This window comes from Phoenix dactylifera, chromosome 3 (assembly GCF_051530095.1).
Source record: "Phoenix dactylifera cultivar Ajwa chromosome 3, Ajwa_hap1_PhDact_Kaust_v1.1, whole genome shotgun sequence".
Lineage (NCBI taxonomy): Eukaryota > Viridiplantae > Streptophyta > Magnoliopsida > Arecales > Arecaceae > Phoenix > Phoenix dactylifera.
This window is the reverse complement of record NC_143192.1, coordinates 9,042,306-9,066,607: the sequence shown is the minus strand read 5'-3', so window position 1 is coordinate 9,066,607 and position 24,302 is coordinate 9,042,306. Positions and strand designations below refer to the sequence as shown.

Here is a 24,302-nt window from a genome sequence, read left to right as displayed (position 1 = left end):
TCAGTTTCCTGTTTTGGAGTAGTAGACTTCAAGGCAATGGTGTTTCTTTTCTTGACCTCATCTTCTGAATTTTGCCTCATAGTCAACTCATGGATCATGAGTGATCCTAGAAGTTCTTCCAATTGCAGTGTATTGAGGTCATTTGCTTCTTGAATTGCTGTTACCTTGGCCTCCCAAACTCTTGGTAGAGACCTGAGAATTTTTCGCACTAGTTCAGAGTTAATATAAGACTTTCCTAAGCTCTTTAGCCCATTTATGATTTCCGTGAATCGAGTAAACATTTCAGTTATGGACTCAGTGGATTCTATTTTAAACAACTCATACTTATGTACTAATATATTTATTTTTGACTCTTTGACTTGATTAGTTCCTTCATGTGTGACCTCCAGTTTATCCCAAATTTCTTTCGCGGAGATGCATGTAGATATTCTATTGAATTCACTTACATTTAGTGAACAGTAAAGTACATTAATTGCTTTAGCATTTAGTTGTGCTAGTCTTCTATCACTCTCATTCCAATCCATTTCTGGTTTGGAAATGATTGTGCCTCTATACTAATTGTGGGTGTGTGTGGTCCTCTAGTTATGATATTCCACAATTCATAATCTAGAGCTTCAATGAATATCCTCATCCTAGCATTTTAGTATGTGTAATTAGTACCATTAAACAGAGAAGGTCTATTTGTGCATTGCCCCTCGCTCATAGAACATCCTACTTGGGTTGTCATGATCTTTGTCTCTTGATTGTGAGATTAACAAATACTATGTGAGCACCTTGCTCTGATACCACTTGTTGCCCAAGGTGACAAGCCAAGAGGGGGGGTGAATTGGTTTCTCTAAATTTTTACTATCTTAATTGAGTTAATTGATGAGTGAGTGAAGTTAAAACAATACACAATGCAAACACACAAGAAGTATAGTGGTTCGGTGCTCTCCTAAGCACCTACGTCCACTCCCCAAGCGATCCCTTGGGAATTCACTATAATCCCGCGGATTACAGTTGGATTGTTTTCCGGGCTCACAATCCAAAAATCTTTACACTTTGGTTTTCCGGGATCACCAAGAATCTATGTTGGTTTTACGGGCTCACCAACGAACCTTCACAATTGGTTTTACGGGTTCACCAACAAATCTACACCGTTGGTTTTACGGGCTCACCAAAAACTTATGTTGTTTTTACAGGCTCACCAACGAACCTTTACAAGGTGATTAAAAAGAAGAAGAAAGTTGAAACTCCTAGATGAGCAAATATAACAATTATAAGCTACAAAGAAGAGTTTAGAATATAGTTATCGCTTGATGAGACTTCTCTCTTCTTTGTCAAGATTGCTTCACTCTTCAAAGGTTGATGGAGCTCTTAATGTTCCTTAGAATCTGCTCTACCACTTTCTTTTGACTCTTTGAGTGAAGCACTTGGATGAAGAAAATTAGGGCTCTTGTCTTTCTTGTGTGAGCTTTGATATTTTTCAAAAGGATGTTTTCTCTGATGAATAGTGTCATTTTAAATAGTTTTCCTCATCCATTGGACACCCCCCATTGGTTAGATTTCAAAAACTAGCTGTTACTGTTGGGAGGACAAAAAGTACTTCTGCAGAACTAGCCGTTATGCTTCTGCCCGTGCTGGGGTTGACCCAAACTTTTCTGGAGTCGACTCAAACCACTGTTCATTAGACTTGGGGTCGACTCAACTTTCACTTGGGTCGACCCAACTTTCACTGGGGTCGACTCCTGCTTCATTGGGGTCGACCCTCTCAGGAAACACAGAACCTTACATTTCAGCCGTTTTTCACTGGGGTCGACTCAACACTTTTTTGGGTCGACTCAAGGTATAGTGGGGTCGACTCAAGTTCAATTAGGGTCGACCCTCTCAGGGATTCCAGAGAGACAGTATTGAACGACACAGCCTTGGGGTCGACTCATGTTCAGTTGGGGTCGACTCAAGCATTCCTGGGGTCGACTCAATCTGGGGTCGACTCAAGGAAGGTTGGGGTCGGCCCTCTCAGTAAATTCCAGAGACTTGTTTTCTTGAAGCTTGAAGATGGGGTCGACTCAAGCAAGCTTGGGGTCGACTCAACTACTGTTCATCCGTGCCATTTTTGCAGAAGTGTGCCTGATGGTTCCATGATGTGCCGGGGTCGACTCCACCAATCTTGGGGTCGACTCATTCTACACTTTGCTACAACTTAAGGTTAGATTCATCCATACAATCAATGAAATATACTTCAAGCAATTTTGAATGTATGCCATGATAGTGCTATATACTCTTAACAATAAAAATTACTATTGTCCCTTTAAGAGTATGTTTCACTTGAAACTTTATCGAATTAGAATTTAGAATTTACTATCCCTTTTCTATCGCAAATTTTATCTCATTCTTAATCATTGAAATACATCTTGATCTCATTCTTCTATTGTACCGAGAGTGACGAACTCAGTAATGATGTATCATGTTAACTTGTAGTATTTAATTAGATATTCCCTCAATGGTTGTGTTAATCATCAAAATACCACTATCATCCTCACTGTGATAATAACATTAATAGGTGGCGTAGCTTTGTTAAGGGACTGTGTTAAGACATAACTCCCAAGCTTATCTTGTTCAGTTGAACCCCATCTCGCCACCTTAGTTTACTAGTTCTTGACCGGGAATAGTAGATTCTTTAAATGATGTTTTCCTTTCACTCTATTTACTTGTGTCAAGATTGTTTCACGACCTTCTAGCCCGTTCAAGTCTTGGACCTAACTATAGAGTATGTAACAAAATAAGAAGCTGGAATAGTTGATTATTTTCCTAACGTTTTTCTTGAACTTGTAGTTGAGAACACCAAAAATCTTGACCATCAAAATCCAAAACATTATTGGGTTTATCTCATGAGGAATAATGAGGGATTTGTCAGTTTAGGAGAACTAATGATTTTGTCGAATATAATTGGATGCTAACCCCTCATCAAGACCACTAGGACAACCAACTGTGTATTGTGGCAAGCACAAAAAGAGCAGATATGCTAGGTGGACGAGTGATGCTCTAAAGGGCCCATAGGTATCTACTTGGTATAGTATGTCACCATTTGGCTTGGAAAAATAATTTATGTTATTGGATACCTCAGAGTGGATGACAAAAGACCTTAGATTATACATTCTTTTTTGGGTTTCATCTAGTATACCACCTTAAGATGGTTTGATCATTTGCAATAGGCACAATTTCTAGAATGAATTATGAAGATGGCATAGGAGGTAAATTTTAAAATGATAGGTGATGAATATTAATCAATAAAGGAGCTCAATTAGTATCTAGGTGTGCTGCTGGGTCACCAGGGAGAGCAGAGTTGCGTGAGGTAGCTATTTGCTGCTGGGTCCCACAAATTGTATTTTACACAAATTGTGGCTTTTAACAAGGGTTGCATTCGTTGTTTGTGACAAATCAGTAGTTAACCTAGATAGGTCCTAGAACGCTGATGTTGATACTTCATACTTGATATGATATCAACAATATATCAATTTTCGAATTTATTTTTTGGTCTATTTTAGTACTATAACTTCTATAAAATCTTTGCACTGCTGGGTGTTCACTGATTAGCTTATAATCAAGGGAGCTTGCTGGTTGCGTTGGTCAAGTCTCTGCGTGTTGGACACCGGTGACCTGAGTTTGATTCCCTCACCCTGATTTCAGCTGGGCTTTCTCCTATCCTAGTTCTCAATACATCTACATATATGTACATATACACATATATGTACATATACACATCTACACATATATGTACATATACACATCTACACATCTATATGTACATACACATCTACACATCTATATGTACATACACATCTACATATACATATGTACATACACATATACATATCTATATGTACATACACATATACATATCTATATGTACATACACATATACATATCTATATGTACATACATATATACATATATATATATATATATACATACACACACACACACACACACACACACACACACATATATACACACACACAGAGAGAGAGAGAGAGAGAGAGAGAGAGAGAGAGAGAGAAAGAGAGATTTGTATGATTAAAAATTGAATAAATACAATTTTAACATTCTCAGTGGTTTTTCAAGATTTTTATAATTCTTCATAATTCCAGGATGAGCCAAAAATATCAAAACTAAATATCCAAATATTGAACTATATATACATATGTATATATTAATTGTGTAAGATATGTCTTCTGGACTTGTTTTCTTGTCTTTTTAATATTTTTTTTTAAGTCCTCTATTATTTTGTCCGAATTGACAAATACACTGAAACTTGTAGGCCTGCTGAAATGAATTTTCAGATCTTGCACAAATATATAAAAAGTTTGCTTGATGTTGATTTCTTTACGTCAGTCTCCACATCGTTTTGAATTTTCTTAATGCATATTTGTGGAGAAATGATTAACAATTTTGTTATTCTTTTGGTTACGTAGAGCATGGAGGAATTGTTGGCATTATCAGCAAAAAACTTGGACAAGAATAATTCAGTTGACAATAATGTAGTGAGAGAAGTAAGTCCAGCAGTTAAAGATTCTAACTTCTAAATTGTTGTAGTTCTTCAAATTATTAAATATTGGCATACATCTGATGAATTATATGTGTGTGTATCACCTGAATTTTTAATTGTTTCAATTGTTTATTGTGAATTCTAACTTCTAAATTGTGTGTAATCACCTAAACAAGAATAATTCTGTTGACAACAATGTAGGGAGAAAAGTTAAGTCCAGCAGTTAGAGATTCTAACTTCTAAATTGATGTCATTCTTTCAGTTGTTTATTATTTGTATGCATCTTATGAATTCTATGCGTGTGTGATCACCTGAATTTTTTCTGCCATAACTGTTCTTTTATAAGAAATAGTTTGAAAGCATTTTCATGTAACTAAAATATGAACTCTAAAAACCCTTGTTAAATAACTATAATTTGTATTTTCAAAAAATTATATTCAAAAGATGACGCTTTCACTTTCCCATCTTAGCTCGTGACTTGATCAAAGCTTGAACCCTGAACATTCAGTAGCAGGGCAAAGGAGGGGAGGAGATGGGGAACCATGCTATAGTGTCAATGCTATAGAAAGCATGAGATGCACTGGTAATCCGGCCAATCAATGATTAGTTAGAGAAATCTGGCCTCCAGACTAAGATGAGACCAAGATAAATCACATGTACCCATTTCTCCTCTTCCTTCGTTAATCTCAATTCTTTTCCCTCTCACTTTATTTTTCAGTGGAGTGCGGTAAACTAAATGCTTTATGGGCATCATGAATTGGTGCATTAATCGGAAACCTAGAGTCACAATGGCGGCGGGTGTGGTATATCATGGTGTTAGACATTTTTTGAACTCCATCCATATTGCAGTTCTTGCTTTTGTCCTTGTCATTTTGAACTTGTTCCCTTCATCTAACCTTGTTTATACTAACACTTTTTCTCTTCTTTTATGCTTTCGAAATCATAGGAAGCACATTTTCCCTTGAAGCAATCTTCAGAAAGTTAATTTTAACATGTTCCCTACCCTTTGGGCTGTTAATTTATTTTTCGTACAGTCCCCTCTTGAATACAAGCAATTATTTAGTAAATACTCTGAAGGTACTCTAGCTTAAAGTGGCAAAATGCATGAAGGAATGGTACGGTACCAGTTTGGTACCGTATCGATACAGTATGCAATGGCGTACTGGTTCCATACCACTACACTATTTTTCTATAATTTTTTATTTTCAATTTTTGTTCTTTCAATTTTTTGTTGTTTAGTGATTATTTTAATTATTGCTGTTTAATTTAATATTTCAATATTATTTTGATGTCTCTTATGTCTGATTGGTCTCGAGTCTCGACAAGTATGCTATCATTGATAAATTAGTGCAATTGTAACATAATTAAATACATGAGTACATATAATTGAATGGACATTGCATTATATCAAAAGGATTTGAAGTATAAAATATATACTGACATCTAAAATTTTGTAGAGTGTCTCCAAGATAGCCATCATGATGTTGATCCTTTATCTGATACTTGACTGGTTATTCGAAGATTGAGATAGCAAAGTTCGATCTATAAGCTATTTGAGGCTATGGAGGGTAGCAGTCACTCGAATACGATGCCTCAAATGAAGGATATCCATGTAGGTCATAGCGTGGCAGTGTAAAATATGATGATGATCTGTGATTGAGATCCAGATACACCTATGAACCTTACCTCACATGTGAGGTCATCTGCAAAAGCAATGTCATGTCCTGAACCATCTTGAGGGGACCGTCTCCTATATGCAATTGTATCCCTGTATGATCTACTAGGTTGTGCCCCATGGTCGCTATCTTGTGTGGCATGGGTAAATTGTGACTCATCGAAAAATCCGTATCCATAGGGTTGTCATATATACCCATGCCTTGTCAACTACCACCTCTCTGGCTACCATGTTCATTATCGCTCGAACTATCATTATCATCATCATTGGTATCACGAGATGATTTAGGAAACTAGTCATCTAAGGGCTCATTGGTCTTGGAATCAAAGTGAGCAGATTTCTCATCCACTTTTTGCAATGCAATTGCAGTTTCCTTCCTTTCTCTTTCTTGTTGATCTAAGGAAATGCTTTCTTTCCTAGGATGCACCTACCTGCCTAGCTCTACTAGATGGCTTGACTGGATCCGCCAACCTAATTGGCCCTACCTGCTTGACTAGGTACCATGGTGGCCTCTTCTTAGTATCTCTCTATTAAATCTTTGGGAGGATGTCTCAGCATGGAGCCCCTCCAATCAAGGTATGCCATACCGGTATTGGTAGGCGTACCAGTTCGGACTGGTTTGTACCATACCGAACTGCCCAATAGCGCAAAAAAGCGCAGGTGGAAAAGTGCGCGCAGAAGCTCGCTATACGCGCGCGACGTGATAAATGCCATAGAGTGGCATTTAATGCCACGCTGTGGATGCCAAAGTCCAGGGCACGCTGCCTTGCGCGTGCGGGCACGCTGCCTTGCGCGTGCGGGCACGCTGCTCTGCGCGGGGATGCATTTCCCCGTGTGCTGCCCCACGCACGGGTGCGAATCGGACCCCGGTCTGGTACGCCTCTTTTCCGCTCGATTCCGACCCCAAAGGTGCCAGAACCATTTTCCACTATTGTACCGGATCGGTCCGGTACGGGCCGATTCAGTATACCATGCCTCTAATGATGATTAGCTCCCCCTTGACCTCTATGGTTACTTAGCTAGATATGAGCTTGATGTATCATTCTATCCATTATTCTACATCCACCCCAGCCTCCGTTGCTATAAAATTGACCAATCGAGGAGTCGGTCCTAGCTCATCAAACTTGTGATACTATTGCTAGCCCTCAAGCCAACCAATCATCACATCTTCCTCATCATATACGAAATCATTATGAAGTTGATCATCATACTTCAGCTCAATCTTCAACACACTTCAATTTGAGCCTTAGATTATAATGGATATATACCAGGTCATTAAGCGCTTCTGTGTGATGTAGTTCCTTGATTTGCTACAACATCAAAGCGAAGGTAGACCAGGTATGCTCACAGCTACTGGAGGTGACTATTTGTGAGAGGGTCCAGACCACCAATCTTCTTAAGATTTTGGATGATTGCTCGAAGGAACTACCAGTCGGCTACAAATGCAATTAAACAAATTTCATATTAGACACTACTTATTACAAAACATCAGACCAGTTATAACTGGTGTATAAAAATACTTGGATTCATGCTATTTTTGCTTCCCATGGTTGCCTTCTCGCCAAAGCTGTGGGAGCCCTCCTTAATGCTTTAGTCTGTGAAATAGGGACGACAACGGATCGGGAATGGGTCAGGTAGACCATTACCCATCCGGTACTTGCCTCTGAACGGGGCGAGTTATATAGGGTGGTTTGGATGGATCGGGGTCGGGTAAAGCTGATTATTTTTTTTTTGTATACAGATCAAACAAATTAAAAAAATATACCAATAAACCTTAGTACTTCATATAACATTAAACAAATTCAGAGTTGAAGACAGAATATAACAGACCAAATTTTCAACAATAATAGAAATATAACAAACAAAAATATTATTTTTTAAGAAGTGAAATATTCTATAAACTAAAAAAAGTAATCAACTAAAAAACTAAACAATTAAGCATCATGGCGTTTAACCTTTTACATGTTCAATTTTTCTTACGAGTTGAATGACTAGGGCAAAGGATGGGGAGGGGATTTGTGAAGTTATTTAGAAAATTAATTTTAATTTGGATGAATGTAGCAACTTACCATGGGTGCTACATATATTTTTCAGCTCATGGGTATGCACTAATCACCATTTATTTTTTTAGAATTTATTTACGTTTGGCTTAGGTTTGTATAGCTCAAATTTAAATAAATTGCGACCAAATTAAGGTAGCAACTAGTATGCATACCCCAAAAGATGCTTCCAATTTTATAGTTTTGGATCAATATTTTATTTCTTATTATTTTTAATCCAAAAATATATTTTAATCTACAAAATTATATGCTTAATAAAAAATCATGATTTCTTTGGATCTGCGTAGTTCATTTTTCGATTATAACATATAATGAATTCATGCCTCCACTTATTTTTCCCATATTTGCCCTATTCTCAATCTCCAAACCATGGTCTGCCGTACCAGTCCGTACCGGCCGGTACGGGCCAGTACCGAATCAGCATGAAATCAAGTACCGGTAATTTATTGTTGAAGAACCGGTACGGGACCGGTTCGGACCGGTACGGGACCGGTTCGGACCGGTACGGGACCGGTTCGGACCGGTACGCGACCGGTACGGACCGATAAGGGACCGATTTCGTACCGGTCTGGGACGCCACTGGTACGCCGACCGGTACCGGTACGGCGGAGCTTGCTCCAAACAAAAAAATAGATGAAAAAAGGAAGAGGAGAGGGAGATTTACCTGATTCTGGTGGGATTTCAAATGAAATCTGGGTTGATATCACTTTATCTAGGCCTTTTTTAGTGAAAACAAAGAAAAGTTGGGAGGGCTAAGAAGGCACAGGAGGCCTTTTGCACCTCCCCACTTGTTATTAGGGTTGAAAAGCAGCTAACCGCTTGAAGTGCCCTAAACGGAGTATAACTAGGTGGTTCTACTCTGTTAGGGTCGGTTCAAGCTAGATTGGCACCTATTTCAAACCATGTGGTCATACCGTCTTGGTTTCATACCGAAACAGTTTGGTACACCTTGAACTGAGAGGTTTAGGGCAGTACGGTAGACAATGGTGGGAAGGGCAGAAGATGAGGAGAAGAGAAAGGTTTTGAGCAGGGGAAGGGGGCAGCATATGTGAATAAAAGAAAATGCAAAGATGCTTTTGGTATTAAATTTAGACTTATCATAGTAACTAAGGTTTAAATTAAAGTATGCAACAATTATTGGACTTGGACTGGACCTTGATGTGACCAATGTGAGCATGGATTTGGGGGGTCTGATAATTGACGGATCTGGATTTTATGTGATTATCTGCAGTCAGTTAGATCAGAACTACAATCTACAACTGTATATACTCTTTTTGTCACAATTAACCTTGTTATACTTCGGTCAAACTCTCTTCCTTTAATTGCCACAGTTTAAGAACTTTTTTTGTTGTAAGGAAGAGAACAGTAACCTAGCTTATATTTTGAGCAGTCCATTAAGTAGAATTTATTAAACAACAGATTGAAAATTTTGTAGCTGTCTTGCTGTCGAGCGATGCTTCTCTTTTTTTCATTCTTGGCAATTTTCATTTTCTCATTACTATTGAGTCACTACATTTCCAATTCAAAACTTTGGACTTCGTGTATTTGTCTTACATTAGATCTTTGCTTCATTGTTGAGCAATGCACTTTCTTTTGTACTTCCATTAAATTTCCTTCTTTTGTAGTAACAGGCTTAAGATAGCTAGTATGCTAAATTATGTTGCTTTATTTTTTGTTATAATTTAGTCAGTTGACATGGTTTGTTCTGTAGTCGACAGGTGGATGTTCAAAGTGGGAAACTTCTCTTTCTGAGGAAAATTATCTGAAATCTTCTACTCAAAGGTATGTTTGTTGACTAAAATTTTGAGGGCATATGATATTGCCTATATCTTTTCTAAGAATATACAAAACTGCTGATTATATATGCTGATGCTATTCCTGTGATGATTAAAGACCTTGCTTAGTTGTTTTTTCAATAGAGTCAAATACATGTTTATGTTTGCTTAATGGTAGGTTGACCTTTTTGTGCAGCAACATTATAGAATCATCTTGCCTGGACAAAAAGAGATCTAGCTTGTCAAGGGAAGTGCTACAATCATTGTTTAATGCTCCTGAAAGATTGGAGGAACCAAAACCAAAACGCCTAGAATGGGGGTCAAATAGAACTAGAGTTGTTGGACAAAAGCCAGTTACGAAACCTCTAGAGGACCTTTCTTTGTCAACTAAGATAGAAGATCCAAAGGTGAAACTTGACAACAAAGATGGTGCGTACTTTTAAAAATTATATTTTATTCTCACCTTCGTATATCATAATATTGGAAATCAAATTTGTGTTGTTAATTGTATGCACAGTCTTTAGAATATTTTTTAAATTAGTGTAACAAGTTAAAATTCTCAATTATTGCAAAATAAAATTGGTCAAGTAAATTTTCTCTTACAAATGAACTTCAGTTAGTTTATAGGGCCTTCGTGGCAAGGTCCTCCTAGCCGATACCGGACGGATTACCGATCGAGGACTAGTTCGACACATCTGTACCGTGCCATTCCTGGCCATACCGACATAGGGAGAGCCGAAGAGGGAGGGAAAGAGGGAAAAAAGAAGAGAGGAAGAGAAAGAGAGGGACAGGGAGGGACGAAGGGGAGGACAAGGGAAATCTTGATCCTAACCTGATCCCGAGGGAGCGAGAAAGAGAAAGGGAGGGAGGAAGGGGGAGGGCAAAGAAAACCCTAATCCTAACTTGAGCGAGCATACAAGAGAGATAGAGGCAGAGGGAGAGGGTGGGAGGACTTACCCCGAGGGGGGGGGGGGGGGGGCAGAAAATGAATCGCGAGTCGCTAGGGGAGGGGGATTTAAGCGAACCAATGATGTTTCATTTTATAGGGCTGGTTCGGCATGGTTTGGTAAACCATGGTTAATGGCTTATACTATTTTTCCTTCTTAGGTGAAGCTTTTATGCTAAACTCAGGCTAGAGGCACTAGGACATAAAATGAGATTTATATGGTGCAATCATTGGTTGGCTGTTATTAATCATGTCATGTTTAAAAGCAAGGAGTGAAGTGTCAGGTGTTGTCAGGTTAGCATGGTACCATCTGTCGTGTTGAGTGTTTGTTATATAGTAGAAGGGAAAGATATACTTCTCCGTGGAAAGTTCTGTAGCCGGCCGACTAAGATGCTAGGGAAACTTTTTCTCTTTTTCCATTCTAGGATACTTTTGATTGCTTTAGAGTAAGATGTAGGAATGAATTGAATACTTTATTTTATTTAAAGTGTACACATGATTACTAAAAACATAATTGAAACTGGATTTTGGAGTGATACTTTAATTATTAATTCAAACTTTTAACATCAAAATAAGGATAGTGTATGGAACACCTTGAGAATAAAAAGACAAACATAAAAGGTGCTTAATTCCAACAGTGTCAGCATCATCATTGCCATTATGCTCCTTTAGAAATGTGAACATCATGGATTTTTTTGAGTTCATTAGTTTCCTTGAAATGGACTGCTCTTAACACTGGAGCAAGGAAAAGCATAAGGTCAAGCCCTGACAAGCATAAAAATGTTGAGGATAGAACCTCTTAGACCATTGGCCTATATATTCTTTAGTCCTATAAATTTGGTTAATTATTTATTCCAAAACTCCAGAAAGGAAGCATTGTTTACTTTAAGGTCATGGGTCTAAAAGAAACCAGGATATGTACTGTTGCCTAGTTGGTGTATTTTCTTGTCAACCGGTCTATGTGACAAAGAAATAGCATTAGTACTTCATTCTCTTTATTGGATAATGTTGGAACCATTGTAATATATATATATATTTTAAACTTCAGCTTGTGGTCAACACAGATGCAAACATATCTGTGTGTGCATGTGCATGTCTCTCAGTTGCAAACATGATTCCTGAAGACGTACTTGGAGAATAACATAGTGACTTACTGGGTGAGATAACTAAAGAATAATTTTGCAGTTTCTATGAGATAATTTCTAATATAACTCTGCACGTGACTGGTAATTCTTGAATTTTTCATACACTATATATAGATAACTTATTCTGGTCCCTTATTATTTCTAAGTTTGTGTCATCTAAATAGGGTTAACCAGTTTTCCAGGGTTCTGTCCAGCTTGAAAAATCTGTGTCAAACATGTATTGGTTAGCTGGATAGCATCTGACAATTTGGATGCATTTGATTGCAGATTTTAAAGGTTGGTGGAGATGTGGACTCTTCCAACACTGAGTAGGGCCTATCATAATAATCTTACAAGTGTGTTCTTTTGTTTTTTAAGTTTGAACAGAGGAGGTTGAAAGGAAAAAAACATAATATCATGCATCTCATATGCTTAAGAGAATTTTGGATTATGAGCAGAAACTTATATTTCACGTAAAGACTACTTGTTAAATGTGTGATAGATATACTTTAATTGATCAATTTTTCCCTTTGCGTCCCCCATATCTCTCTTTTTTACTTCTTGCCTAATCAGACACCAATACAAGCATCCGCATCTAACTTCCGGTGTTAATAAATCATCTATCTTTGTGTATTTTGTTTCTTTATTGATTTGTAGTGGTCATTGTAAAGTTCTCTGCCGTATCCTCTTTAAGAAAGCATTTTTTCCAAATTATTTTCAGCTTTTGTTACACCCAATTTTACTGTTATAATTGGTTTTCCATCAATTTGTTTTTACTAGTGTCCCTCTGACTGATTGTGCATGTTAAATCTTTCCCGGTTATTGCACGGTCTTTTTGACTCTATATTTACTTTCATTATTGTTATCCATAAAAAGGAGCAGCATGTAAAAATCATAAAACACCAAAAAGTGTGTTTCCTCTTCTTTCTCTGTGCTTAGTTAATAATGGATGTATACTCATCTGTCCTTCCATCTTTCCATTTTATAGGGATAAGTTATAAAAGAAGATAGCTTTAGGATATCTTTGAACAAGAGTTTTTATTTAAAGCTTTTTCTTCATAATCTATAATTTGTTTTGGTTCAATCTATTCTTAATCACTTATACTGTAAAGTGCAAACTACTTTATAGTTAGATTGAAGTCTGTTCGGTCCATATTAACGATGACACATAATCCAAAATTAACTTATATATCTACCTCATCTTCAATAGGAGTCAACCGTTGATGTATAATTAGTGACTTTATGTTGTCCCATTTGTGTGCATACTGTAATTAGTAAGTGCAGCTCATTATTATTGACCAATGAAACCCTCACACTAGTTCTAGTATCTGTTTGTATGCTCTTAACCGGTATATCCGTTGTGGATTCTTTCTTATTCAGCACTAACTGAATCTTCTTTGTATTGTAAATATTCTTCGCAGGAACCAAAACTGATTCATTTTCACTATCATCTTTCAAATATTTTCATCTAATATCTGTATAAGAAAATTGTCTTGACATTGTCCTTCTTAACATAAGACAAATTTATTATTTATCTTTTTTCTTGAAGTTAATCTGTGTTCAACCTTCATGTAATATAGATTCAATTGAAAAAGTTTGCTAAAAAGCTAACATGCTTACATTCACGCCCTCATATTCCTTGCTTGTTTAAATTATTTCATTGTACTTTATGCCTCTGTTAATTTTTATGTTTTTTCCTCCTACCTAACAATTTCAAATTATGTTTTACCATGATAGGATCCTAAAGGTTATAAAAATTATATTATATTAACAGAATTTCTTATATAACCAACCAAAGAAGAAAATTTCTTACATAGAGAAATTCCGTGAAATCTAAAACAAAATTTGTTTTAGAAAATTGCTTTCACTTCATGTCAAGTTTTAAGGTTTTAGTTTTGACACATTTCATATGATGCTTGTCTAGAAACATTTTCCTTTGCTAAAACCTTCCAAAGTTTGCGAAACTATTTTAAAAAAATTGTTGAGATTTGGGGATATCTGTAATAATGTATAAAAAAGTTATGGTGATAGAGTAGAGGTACTGAGGTAGTATCCTTTTAGTGCGATGGGCATTTGAAATTGAGGCTTGATAGTTGATACTTGACACCATTGATCATTATCAAAGACTTTTGAACTACCTAAAAGTAAAACTGATGTTTTTTTGAGGTTTCTTACCTATGCATCTTGTGTAACAAAAGGAGATTACTAGCAGAGCTATTGTGAAAAAATATTTTATGGGCCATATAAATTTATAATTCACGGTATCATCATCTAGACATCTTAAAGCACACTCAAACCAAAATTCAACTGATTCAAATGCTTCTGACCAAAAAGAGAATCAAAAAATTGTATCATGCAATTTGTATCATCAGATCAACTACATACATAAGTGGGGTATCTTCAAAACTTTTGTTATATGGTTTCTACTCCTTTTAAACATTGTTGATCATTTTTTAATTGTTTTGATGTTTATTTAACTGTTTCATTATTGATTTTGTATCTATATCATCGAGGTTTGAGATCGTATGCAAAGGACAATAGAGGAACTTGTGATGTGATTTTGAATTTTTAGATCAAATTTAGAAGAGAACAAAAGTATGAAAGTTCCAACTTTGGATGGAAATTGGAAATCCGTAAGTTGGAGCATGTTCAAAGGAGTGAATCTAACTTCCTGATGATGAATTTAGCAAGAATTTGAGTTGCCTAGATTCGTAGCAGGTGTGAGATTGGTGAAAATTCCTTTAAAAAATGATGCCAAAGCACAGATATAGGTCTAATAAAATAATAGTTTTACTACACATGATGAAATAATAATAAAAATGCTCATTTTATTGTTGTGATCTCATAGTACAGATATAGGTCTAATAAAATGATAACATGATGATTAATGTAGCAGATAATCTTTATTTGCAAATTATTTTCACAACGGGCTTGAGCCTAGATGAAAACAGTCGAGTTTCAAAAGAACCTCAATATATGTGATGAATCTGATTATGATAAGAGATTTAATTATTGTTGATTTTTACAAAAAAAACATGGTGAGTGCTTACTTTTTAGTTTTTTATCTTTTCTTTTTTTTGCCTGGGGGTTGAGGGGTTCGCTATTGGGCACATTTTGGATATGGTCTGGGAGTTCGACAAAAATTTGAACCAATGATTTAAAAAATTATCTCATACCAGCTCTGTATTGACTAGGGACAGGTACCCAGAATGTCTTGAGGCATAATAACTCTGTACCCCTTAGTACACCCCTTTTATAATTTGTGCTGAGGCATATAGCCCCTGTGTCGAGAATAGGACATATCATCTGGCCACGTTATGGTACTGATCCTCGAAATTTGAATCTTTTCTGGAGTGAGTACAGCACCCTAGCTAGAAGATTATATTTACTAAAGTAAGAACTTGTAAAGAAATGATAAATTTGTTGGTTGGGAGGTTATTTAGATTTTGGAGCACTGCAACTTAGAAGCTTCTTTGGATTAAATTTAGAATATGTGAATACATGATTGATCTTAGATAGACTTTAGATGATATTAAAAGCATTATAATGATTTAAGCAATATCTCTTTTATATTTTAACTTTAATGCGTGCTGAAGGATCCACTCCACTTATTAATGAACTTTTTAATACGAGAAGGAAAAAAGGGAAATCTGGTGAGACAACCTTGGACACTCTTCAGCTTGTTCTGATCTTGGAACCTGTATCATGTGCATTGACAAAATACATGTTGTATAGATTGCTTTTGACGGATTGGCTCCTTGCAGTACAATAGTGACAGAGTGAAATGTGCATTTTGAATGATATCAAACTTGTATAATTAATATTTGCAACTATGTGATTTGAGTTTTAAGTTCCAGTTTTGTTTCATTTTGGTAAACGATGGATGTATATCAAGGGTATTGACTGGTTTTGCATGGAACTGAAACCATAAATTCTGGATGTGCATGTGCTTTGTTGCATGATCATGTGTCCAACTATGCCTATATACTTGTTATTTTATTACCTTTAATAGTAAAGTATGTCAAACTTCTTCTTCTTCTTCTTGTTATTGCTGTTGTTTGTTGTTGTTGTGTGAGGAGAGAGAGAGAGAGAGAGAGAGAGAGAGAGAGAGAGAGAGGAAATGTATTTAAAACTTCATTTTATCTGCTTGTTCTATCTAGTTGTAGATGAGGAGGATGACTACCAGTTCCTTCGGAGAGCTACAAAACAGCACTGGGATGCAATGAAGCAATATTATGAAGCTGTAAGGGGTCCATGCCATTACTTGGAAGAACTTTACAAATTACATTATAGCTTGCTTGTATTACTCTGTTCATATGAATGGACCTGTTTGTCCGTAACTTACAGTGTTTCTAGAAAATTCACGATCCAAGATATGATTTGTGAGTTTCACAGGCTGTAGATGCGTTTACCAAGGGTGACCGCAAGAAAGCCAACTACCTTCTAGAGGAAGTAAGTTTCACACTTATGATGGGATGATTTAAATTAAACATAGCCAGTAAATGTTTCTTATTCTCGATTGTATTGTCTTGCACTGTTTCAGCTTGCTTTGCTTTCAAGTTTTTGCAGAAAAAATCATTCCTATAAATTTTTATTTTCCATTTCTATTTTCTAAGGGACATGACTTACTCTTGATTGAATTGTCTTACACTGTTTCAGCTGGCTTTACTTCACTGTTTTGCACGGTTTTAAGTTTTTGTGGAAATAACCGTTCCTGTAAATTTTTATTTTCCATTTTATTTTCTAAGGTAATGACTCTCATTGATATCCAATCACTTATTTGGCATTTATTGTAACTCCCTTTATTTTTTCTTCATGTTATTTTTTTATTTTTTTTTCAAGACAACTATGTCATAGTGTGTCTGCTGTTTATTTACTTTTCACCAACATTTTCTCTGAAAGAGAACTAACTCTTCCACAAGACATTATATTATGCTTAGTGTATTAGAAAGGACATCATAGCAGAATTCTATCATTACTACATGATGAAGCATGAGTAGTTCTGTCCATTAGAAGGAACCATCTTTAGGAACTTCTATTACCTTATGTATATATGTATCTATATATGTGGTTTGTGTTGATGTGATAATTACTTTGTAATAAGATATTTCCTAAAAATGTTACTGGATTTCAAGGGAAAACACTATAACCAAAAGGCTCGAGAAGCAGACGAAAAATCTGCTGTGGAGATACTTGACACAAGGTTTGTGCATATTATTTTCTGGATTTGATTCTATATTTTTTCAATTTTTTTGTACTAATTTTCTAATGTATGTTGAAATTCCACATGATTATGGGGTTGATTTGATTTGCAGAAAATCTGGCATTCAAGGGAAAGTTATTATCCTTGACCTACATGATCATCATCCAAAGGAGGCATTAGATTTGTTGAAGTTACATCTACGTTCACTAGCTAACATTCCATGTAAGAGATCATATTCTTGCAAGTTCTATTTGTGTTTTTTGTATTTCATTTCTCTGTAAAGGTTAGGCATGACTTGATAATCATATGTCCTTTTGTTTCACGACAGCTTTTAGACACTTGAAAGTTATCGTGGGTACCAATGCTGCAGATATCACAAAAGGGAAACGGAAACGAATGGTAAGAATTCTTTAAAATATTAGTATTCCATTTTTTAATGTCATCCAAAATCAGTGAGACAGGTATAATGCTCATGAATTTTCCCATAAGGTTTAAAATCTGAGAAAAATAATGTGAAAATAAAAAAGGTGAAGCATGTGTGGTTTGGTTCGAACTTGATCACTGATTTGATGAGGATCACAAAGTCAGTGCACAAATGTGCATAGGTTGTGATGGTTAATGTAAAAAGACATGTCTTAGCATTACTCAGTTTTGGAATTCGAACACACAAAATGTCATGTGAAAATATTTTTATCTCCATACTTGTAGTTCTGGAAATAACCACAATATAAAGTTTATGCCTCCCATGTAGAGTGTAGCTTAGGGATAGGGTACTTTTTGTGTTTAAGACAAGGCCTCCACAATACCTCATGTTGAAATGCTTTGCTGCTCATGGGTCCTATGTTCCGGAGATCCTTGCCTTAAGCATGAGGTCATGTGAACCTCAGATAATTCTTAAAAAAATGCTAATAGATTCTACAATTAAAGTCAATGAGAAAGTACATATCTTTCATATAGTTGTTATCACTTTTTAATATTTTAATTGTCAGTTTGTTGTATAAACAAAAAATTAGGTGCCAATTTATACCATCTCATATTGATGATATATGCAGTGTTGGAAATGTTGTTAGAAAACATAAAAGAGGGTGCGTAGCTGTGTGCACTATCTGCCCTGTGTGCCTACCATACTGCTACATGTTAGCCTAACTTTGTATTTGTCATATGATACACAACTAAACCAGACCATAGTGGTTGGAACCTGCATTTACCTGTTCTTGACTATCTTAAACAACCTTATTTCTATTCAAGATGGTCTAAAGTATAGTTCCATTAATCTTTTTGGCTTTTGTTATTTTAAGTATTTGATGCCTTGATTTTCAGTTGGGCTAGACAGTTAAGCAAGGCACCGTGTTGCATCAAACCAAAGATTAGAAACTACAATAACACATATTAATCTGCTTCCAATAGTTATACTAGGATATGAGATCTGTTGGGCCTCAAAATTGCATATAAACAACTATAATGCATTGTTTATGTGTAAATGTTGTTACATATTCACATAGTGAGAAGGGTAAAGAGCGATTTGATCACTAGGATTAAACTTTGAAGATTAACACAAAATTGAAGCAAATTGGATTGAAGAACCCTTCGTTTGGTGAAGGAAGTTCTTTATGAAAAATTTAATTAATATCTAAAAGGGCCACCTTCATACAATGTATGAGAAGCTTATATAGGACATGACCTCTATCCATAATTTGAGCATTAAACCCGGTAGAAAATCATACTTGAAATAGGACTCAATAATAAGGAAACATGCTAGAATTATTCAACCACGTATATAGAAACCTAACTAAATTTTGATATTGACTCCAATGGAAAATTTATAGGAAAATCCGGTGAAAATCTCGGAAGTCTTCTTGCAAAACTTGTCATGGTCTAGCTGGTCAAATTACTTGCTGGCTGCACTCCATACTGCATCACATATACCCTAACAGCCATTTGCACGGAAATTTAGAATAATTTGAGAATCTAGAAATCTATATATGTTAAAAACTTAAGTTGTTTGTTTGATACATATCTATACACTAGTACAAACAATAAGTTGGCTTCTATTTAGAAAGAATGAAGAAAGTATCAGTCTCCTGTTGTTGATCAGATGCCAAAAATGTATGATTGGTGGTAAGATGCTCTTTGTTTCTTGATTGAAGCCGGTGAGGTGCTGGATTTTGCCCATGCAGATTCTGTCAATCTTAGATATTTGGTTTGTCATTCCAAAAAATCTGAAGTTTGATCTCCTGTGGCTAATTGGGAATTAAATTTGAGATTATCTTGCTTCATGTTGTATAACATAATGTTTATTGAATTTCCTTTACTGGGTGATTCATAATCCTTTCTGTCTTCCCATCACTTCTAAGCTTCCAATTTTGGTTTTTTAGTTGACAAAATCTATTGTTTGGGTCCCATTATTCCTTTATGGATTCAAGCATCCTTATTATATACCCGCGACCTGCTCAATTTGTTGCTTGGAAATGGTCCAATGATGCTTAATTTGGTTCCCACATGAAGTATCTTTGTTAGATGTCTCATTGCCATCTTCTTCTAATTATCTTAGTCCTTTGACTTGCTCGCTAGCTTGACTTTGAAGTATGGTACACTATACCGTACTGAACCAGACAGTATGGGGCATACTATATTGTACCGGTTCGGTACCAGTACATGGTATGGAGGGTGTACCGATCCTTGGTATGCCAAACCGGTCTCCGTACTGGGCATACTGATACAATGATAGGGTTGCACCGGTATGGGGCCCGGTATCGGGACAACATACGTTGCTTTAAACTATACACATGATAACTATACTGAACAAATTGCTCGCTATAATCTTAGTCCTCTATCATTGTCATCAATCACCTTATTTATGTGCATTAGGTATTTTACGTTAAACAACTTTTGTGTACAACTGCTAGATGACCATCGCTTCATGTACTTGCATCATAATTTACCTTGAAACTTGTTTATGCCTCAAGATAATTAAAGATTTCTTGTTATCAGGTCCTTATAGATACTGAAATTAGTTTTCACAAGAGTGGCTGCTAGGATACATTAAAGTGCATCTCAAGCAAGCATAAGTCAAATTGGGGCCTTTGGTCTTTTTGATTCTCCAAGATAGGCTAGAAAACTAGTTTTTGGATTATTGTTAGCTAAGCCATTATTATATTTTTTAAATCGATTATGATCTTTTGCTTCATCGGAGCAGTTCGTTTCTTTTTTTTCTCCATCTAGAGGTTCTGTGATTTGACCCAAATTCAAACCAATTTAAACCCAACTCAAACCCATTATGTTATCCGTGTTTGAAGTTAGACTTTATAATTTTAGATCCATGCTGCATTATAATCCTCCCAATCTAGCTTGGACAGGTAAATAGCTCATGTTCAAATTCAAATTCTTACCTAATCCCCATTTTACTTAATTCTAATTAAAGCTGAAAGCCAAAACAAAAACTAGCCTTGTATACTTGCACCTAAAAATTGATTAATGCTCTGTGTTGCCCATCTTTTCCCATGCTGTGTATGGGAAAGTGCTTATTCGACATTAGTCATGCAAAACATGTCAAAGAGATGCTTTTCAAAATGTTTGCTACAAAATTGATCCTTGATGGGTGTTCTATTATAACAGAAGCGACGCGAGAAGTTATGATGAAATCTAACTACATTTCCTTCAGTGTGTAGCATTAATTGTGGCTAATCTCCTATTAATATTAGGTGGTTATGAGGACATGAAATCATTTTCTTGCAGCTTTTAGTTATTGTTCTATACCTTATGATTTAGGAGGATCACCGGACTCGATGTGGACGACTTTGGCCACTACGAGTATTCAGTATGATGACTAGACTCGATGTGGACCATTTTGGCCACTATGAGGATCCAGAAGGATCACTAGATTCGATGTGGACCACTTTGGCCACTACGACTAGGGCTAGACAGGGTTCAGGAGCAAGATTCGCCACATCGGGAAGCCAAGTCGCAGGCTAAACTTCTGGAGGCTATAACTTGGTCATATAATGTCCGATTGAGATGATTTTTGTTTTGAAATTAGGTATCTTTTCGAGATCTACAACTAGAACGTTAAATTGGGATAAAATTCCACCGTTTAGACCCCAAAATGGGCTGGTTAAACCGAAAGTTTTCTATTTAGATGAGATTTTGACCAGGCGTAGCTTTTTATTCGATAAGAATTCGGCAAAGCGACAGAAGGCAGAATTGATGTAGAAATCGAGATCTACCTCCTCGATAATTTTAGCTTTTTTTACTAGAGATGTCTATTTTAGAAAAAAGAATTCTACTAGGATTAGGAAAAGAAATCCAATCCAAATTGTGTTAGAACAGATCTCACATTATAAATAGAGCCTATGTACCTTGTTTTTTCGAAGAATCAATGGAAGAAAAGAAAACTTAAACCCTACTTTCGCAATATTCCATCTTCTCTATTTCTTTTAAGAGATCCGAGTTGAGCAGGTTGAAAGAAATCTTTCTTCTCCATGATCGGATCAAGTTGATATCAGAGCCATGCTCTTACCTGGTGAAATTCCAACTTGATCTTATCAAGTTGGTATCAAAACCATGCTCTTGCCTGGTGGAATTCCAACTTGATCTGATCAGATCAAGTTGGTATTAGAGCCTCGGTCCTTTACATCTATGGAAGCCTTAATGCTTGGTCTAGATGCGCGAGCTGTATAAGGAGAAGGGTTATCCATGCTTGAAGTATATTGAAGGATAAAGGCGAGTATGGTTGCGAGTTCTACCTCGATGAATGATGGAATGATGAAACGTCTCCCACAACTAGAGAAGAAGATAGCCCAACTCACTAAGATCGTGTCTCGATTGTCAACGTTTTCAACACGAGCACTAACAACTCTATCTTCGAGCAAAATCAAGTAGTTTAGCCGCGAGGCAGGGAAACAAGCTTTTCTCCATCTTCAGATCTGATTTAGCAGGAGCTAAATCCTCTAAACAAGGGGTGCTCTGATTCAGAAGGATCACCAGATTCGATGTGGACCACTTTGGCTATTACGAGTATTCAGGAGGATCACTAAACTCGATGTGGACGACTTTGGCTACTACTAGTATTTAGGAGGATCACCAGACTTGATGTATACCACTTTGGCCACTATGAGCAGGGTTGGATAGGATCCAGTAGCAAGATCCACCACATCGGAAAGTCGAGCCGCAGGCCAAACTTCTAGAGGCCATAACTTGGTCATACAATGTCCGATTGAAATGATCTTTTTTTGAAATTGGATATCTTTTCGAGATCTACAACTAGAAGGTTGAATTGGGATGAAATTCTACTGTTTAGACCTTGAAACGGGCTGGTCAAACCAAAAGTTTTCTTTTCGGATAAGATTTTGATCGAGCGTAGCTTTCTATCCGATAAAAATTCGGCAAAGCGACAGAAGGCAGAGTTGATGTAGAAGTCAAGATCTACTTTCTCGAGATTTTTAGCTTTTTTTACTAGAGATGTCTATTTTAGAAAAAAAGAGTCCTACTAGGATTAGAAAGAGGAATCCGATCCAAATTGTGTTAGGGCAGACCTCACATTATAAATAGATACTATGTGCCTCATTTTTTTGAAGAATTAATGAAAGAAAAGGGGATCTAAAGCCATACTTTTGAGCCTCCATCTTCTAGTTATCTTTCGAGAGATTTGAGTTGAGCGGGCTAAAGAAAAATTTTCCTTCCCCTTGATTGGATTGCCTTCCCTATTTTCTTGTTAGTAAACTTCTACAAGCATGCCAAGTCCAACGCCAAGCTAGTTTGCTAAATAGTTTTGTCACCCATCATGTTAACCTGTTTACATATTCTTTCTTTCAGTACCATTGTCAAATATGATAAGAGGTCCATAAACTGATTTAATGTGTTGAATCCTCGACGCCTCAAATATGGTCATGCAAGGGCTCATCTGTTTGTGTTTATGTCATGTGCATTAGGAAAGAAATTAAGCAAATTTGATGTGCTTCTAATCCATGCTAATACATGCATGTAAGTAGGACAGAAGACTGCTAACTAGGAAGGAGCCTTTGCATCTGGCATAATGAGCATTTCTCTTAATGATTCTTTAGAAGAGAACATTTTAGCATCAAGAAGAGTCATGGTTTTTAAGTGTCTTGCTGATGCATGAATGCAGCCAACATGCATTACGGGAACTATACTTTTCTCGAAAATGATGAAGGCATAATTTCTGTTCTTTGTGTAGCCATCATTGACCGTCTTGATGCATGAGTTGCAAGAAGTCTTGATTTGGGAGGAAGTGTATGTTCTCTTCTTTTACTGAGGATTATTTATTTTATTCTGTTTCCTCAAGCATTTAGGTTTTAGAAAATGTCCAGATAAATATTGAAAGTACATCGTGCAAAGGTCCCTCTTGTACCAAAAAGCATGTATGGCTGGTGCTTGTCAATCACTAGAAGTTCCTGTGTGGTGGAAGCAAAGGTGCTCTGTTGACTGAAGATTGGGGATTAATAGTCAACAGGTCAACAGAACAACCTTATATTGGTGATTTCATAATAGATGATGCTAGCCTCAAGCAACACCAGCTGTGATGTTAGATTAGTGAGATCAGTTGATCGATTTCTTATGTCCATGGAATTTCAAATGGATGTTAAAGTTTACTTGTTTTATATTTCCCTGAAACTACTGTTTGAACTAAATCCTACATATGACACAAGCTCCTTTGTTTATGTTTAAATCAATATATTAAAATATCTATATTTATTCATTTTGTTGTGAAATGTTAGTATTTGGGATATGTTACCAACATTTGAAAGATAATAAGCCCTAAAAATTAGAATAGACAATTGTTAATTTTATACCTGAATGACATCTCATACAATTGTCAAATAGGTATCCTCTCTGCTTACTGACCTATCAATAAGTTTCAAGTTTGCGTATTTAAGGTGAATGTAGGTGCCGCTATCAAACAAGCCTTATAAATAGCTTGAGCAGATGCTACTTGGATGTCCGCTGAGAATTATGATTTGTTTGTATTTACCCC

At 36.3% G+C, this 24,302-nt stretch overlaps 1 protein-coding gene across 6 annotated transcripts in view; it reads left to right on the top strand.

Moving 5' to 3' along the window:
• SDE5 (silencing defective 5) overlaps positions 1-24,302 on the top strand; it is a 39,408-nt gene that overhangs the window by 14,419 nt on the left and 687 nt on the right. For 4 of the 6 annotated variants that reach the window (XM_039123744.2, XM_088717683.1, XM_039123747.2 and 1 more), the window contains 8 exons: positions 4,455-4,532; positions 9,975-10,045; positions 10,235-10,467; positions 16,269-16,351; positions 16,504-16,560; positions 17,244-17,311; positions 17,424-17,533; positions 17,640-17,710. In XM_039123744.2, the coding sequence (XP_038979672.2) occupies positions 4,455-4,532; positions 9,975-10,045; positions 10,235-10,467; positions 16,269-16,351; positions 16,504-16,560; positions 17,244-17,311; positions 17,424-17,533; positions 17,640-17,710 (771 nt within the window). Of the gene's footprint in view, positions 1-4,454; positions 4,533-9,974; positions 10,046-10,234; positions 10,468-16,268; positions 16,352-16,503; positions 16,561-17,243; positions 17,312-17,423; positions 17,534-17,639; positions 17,711-23,504; positions 23,656-24,302 lie in introns of those variants that run through there. The other 2 variants (XM_088717685.2, XM_039123748.2) reach the window with 2 other exon arrangements.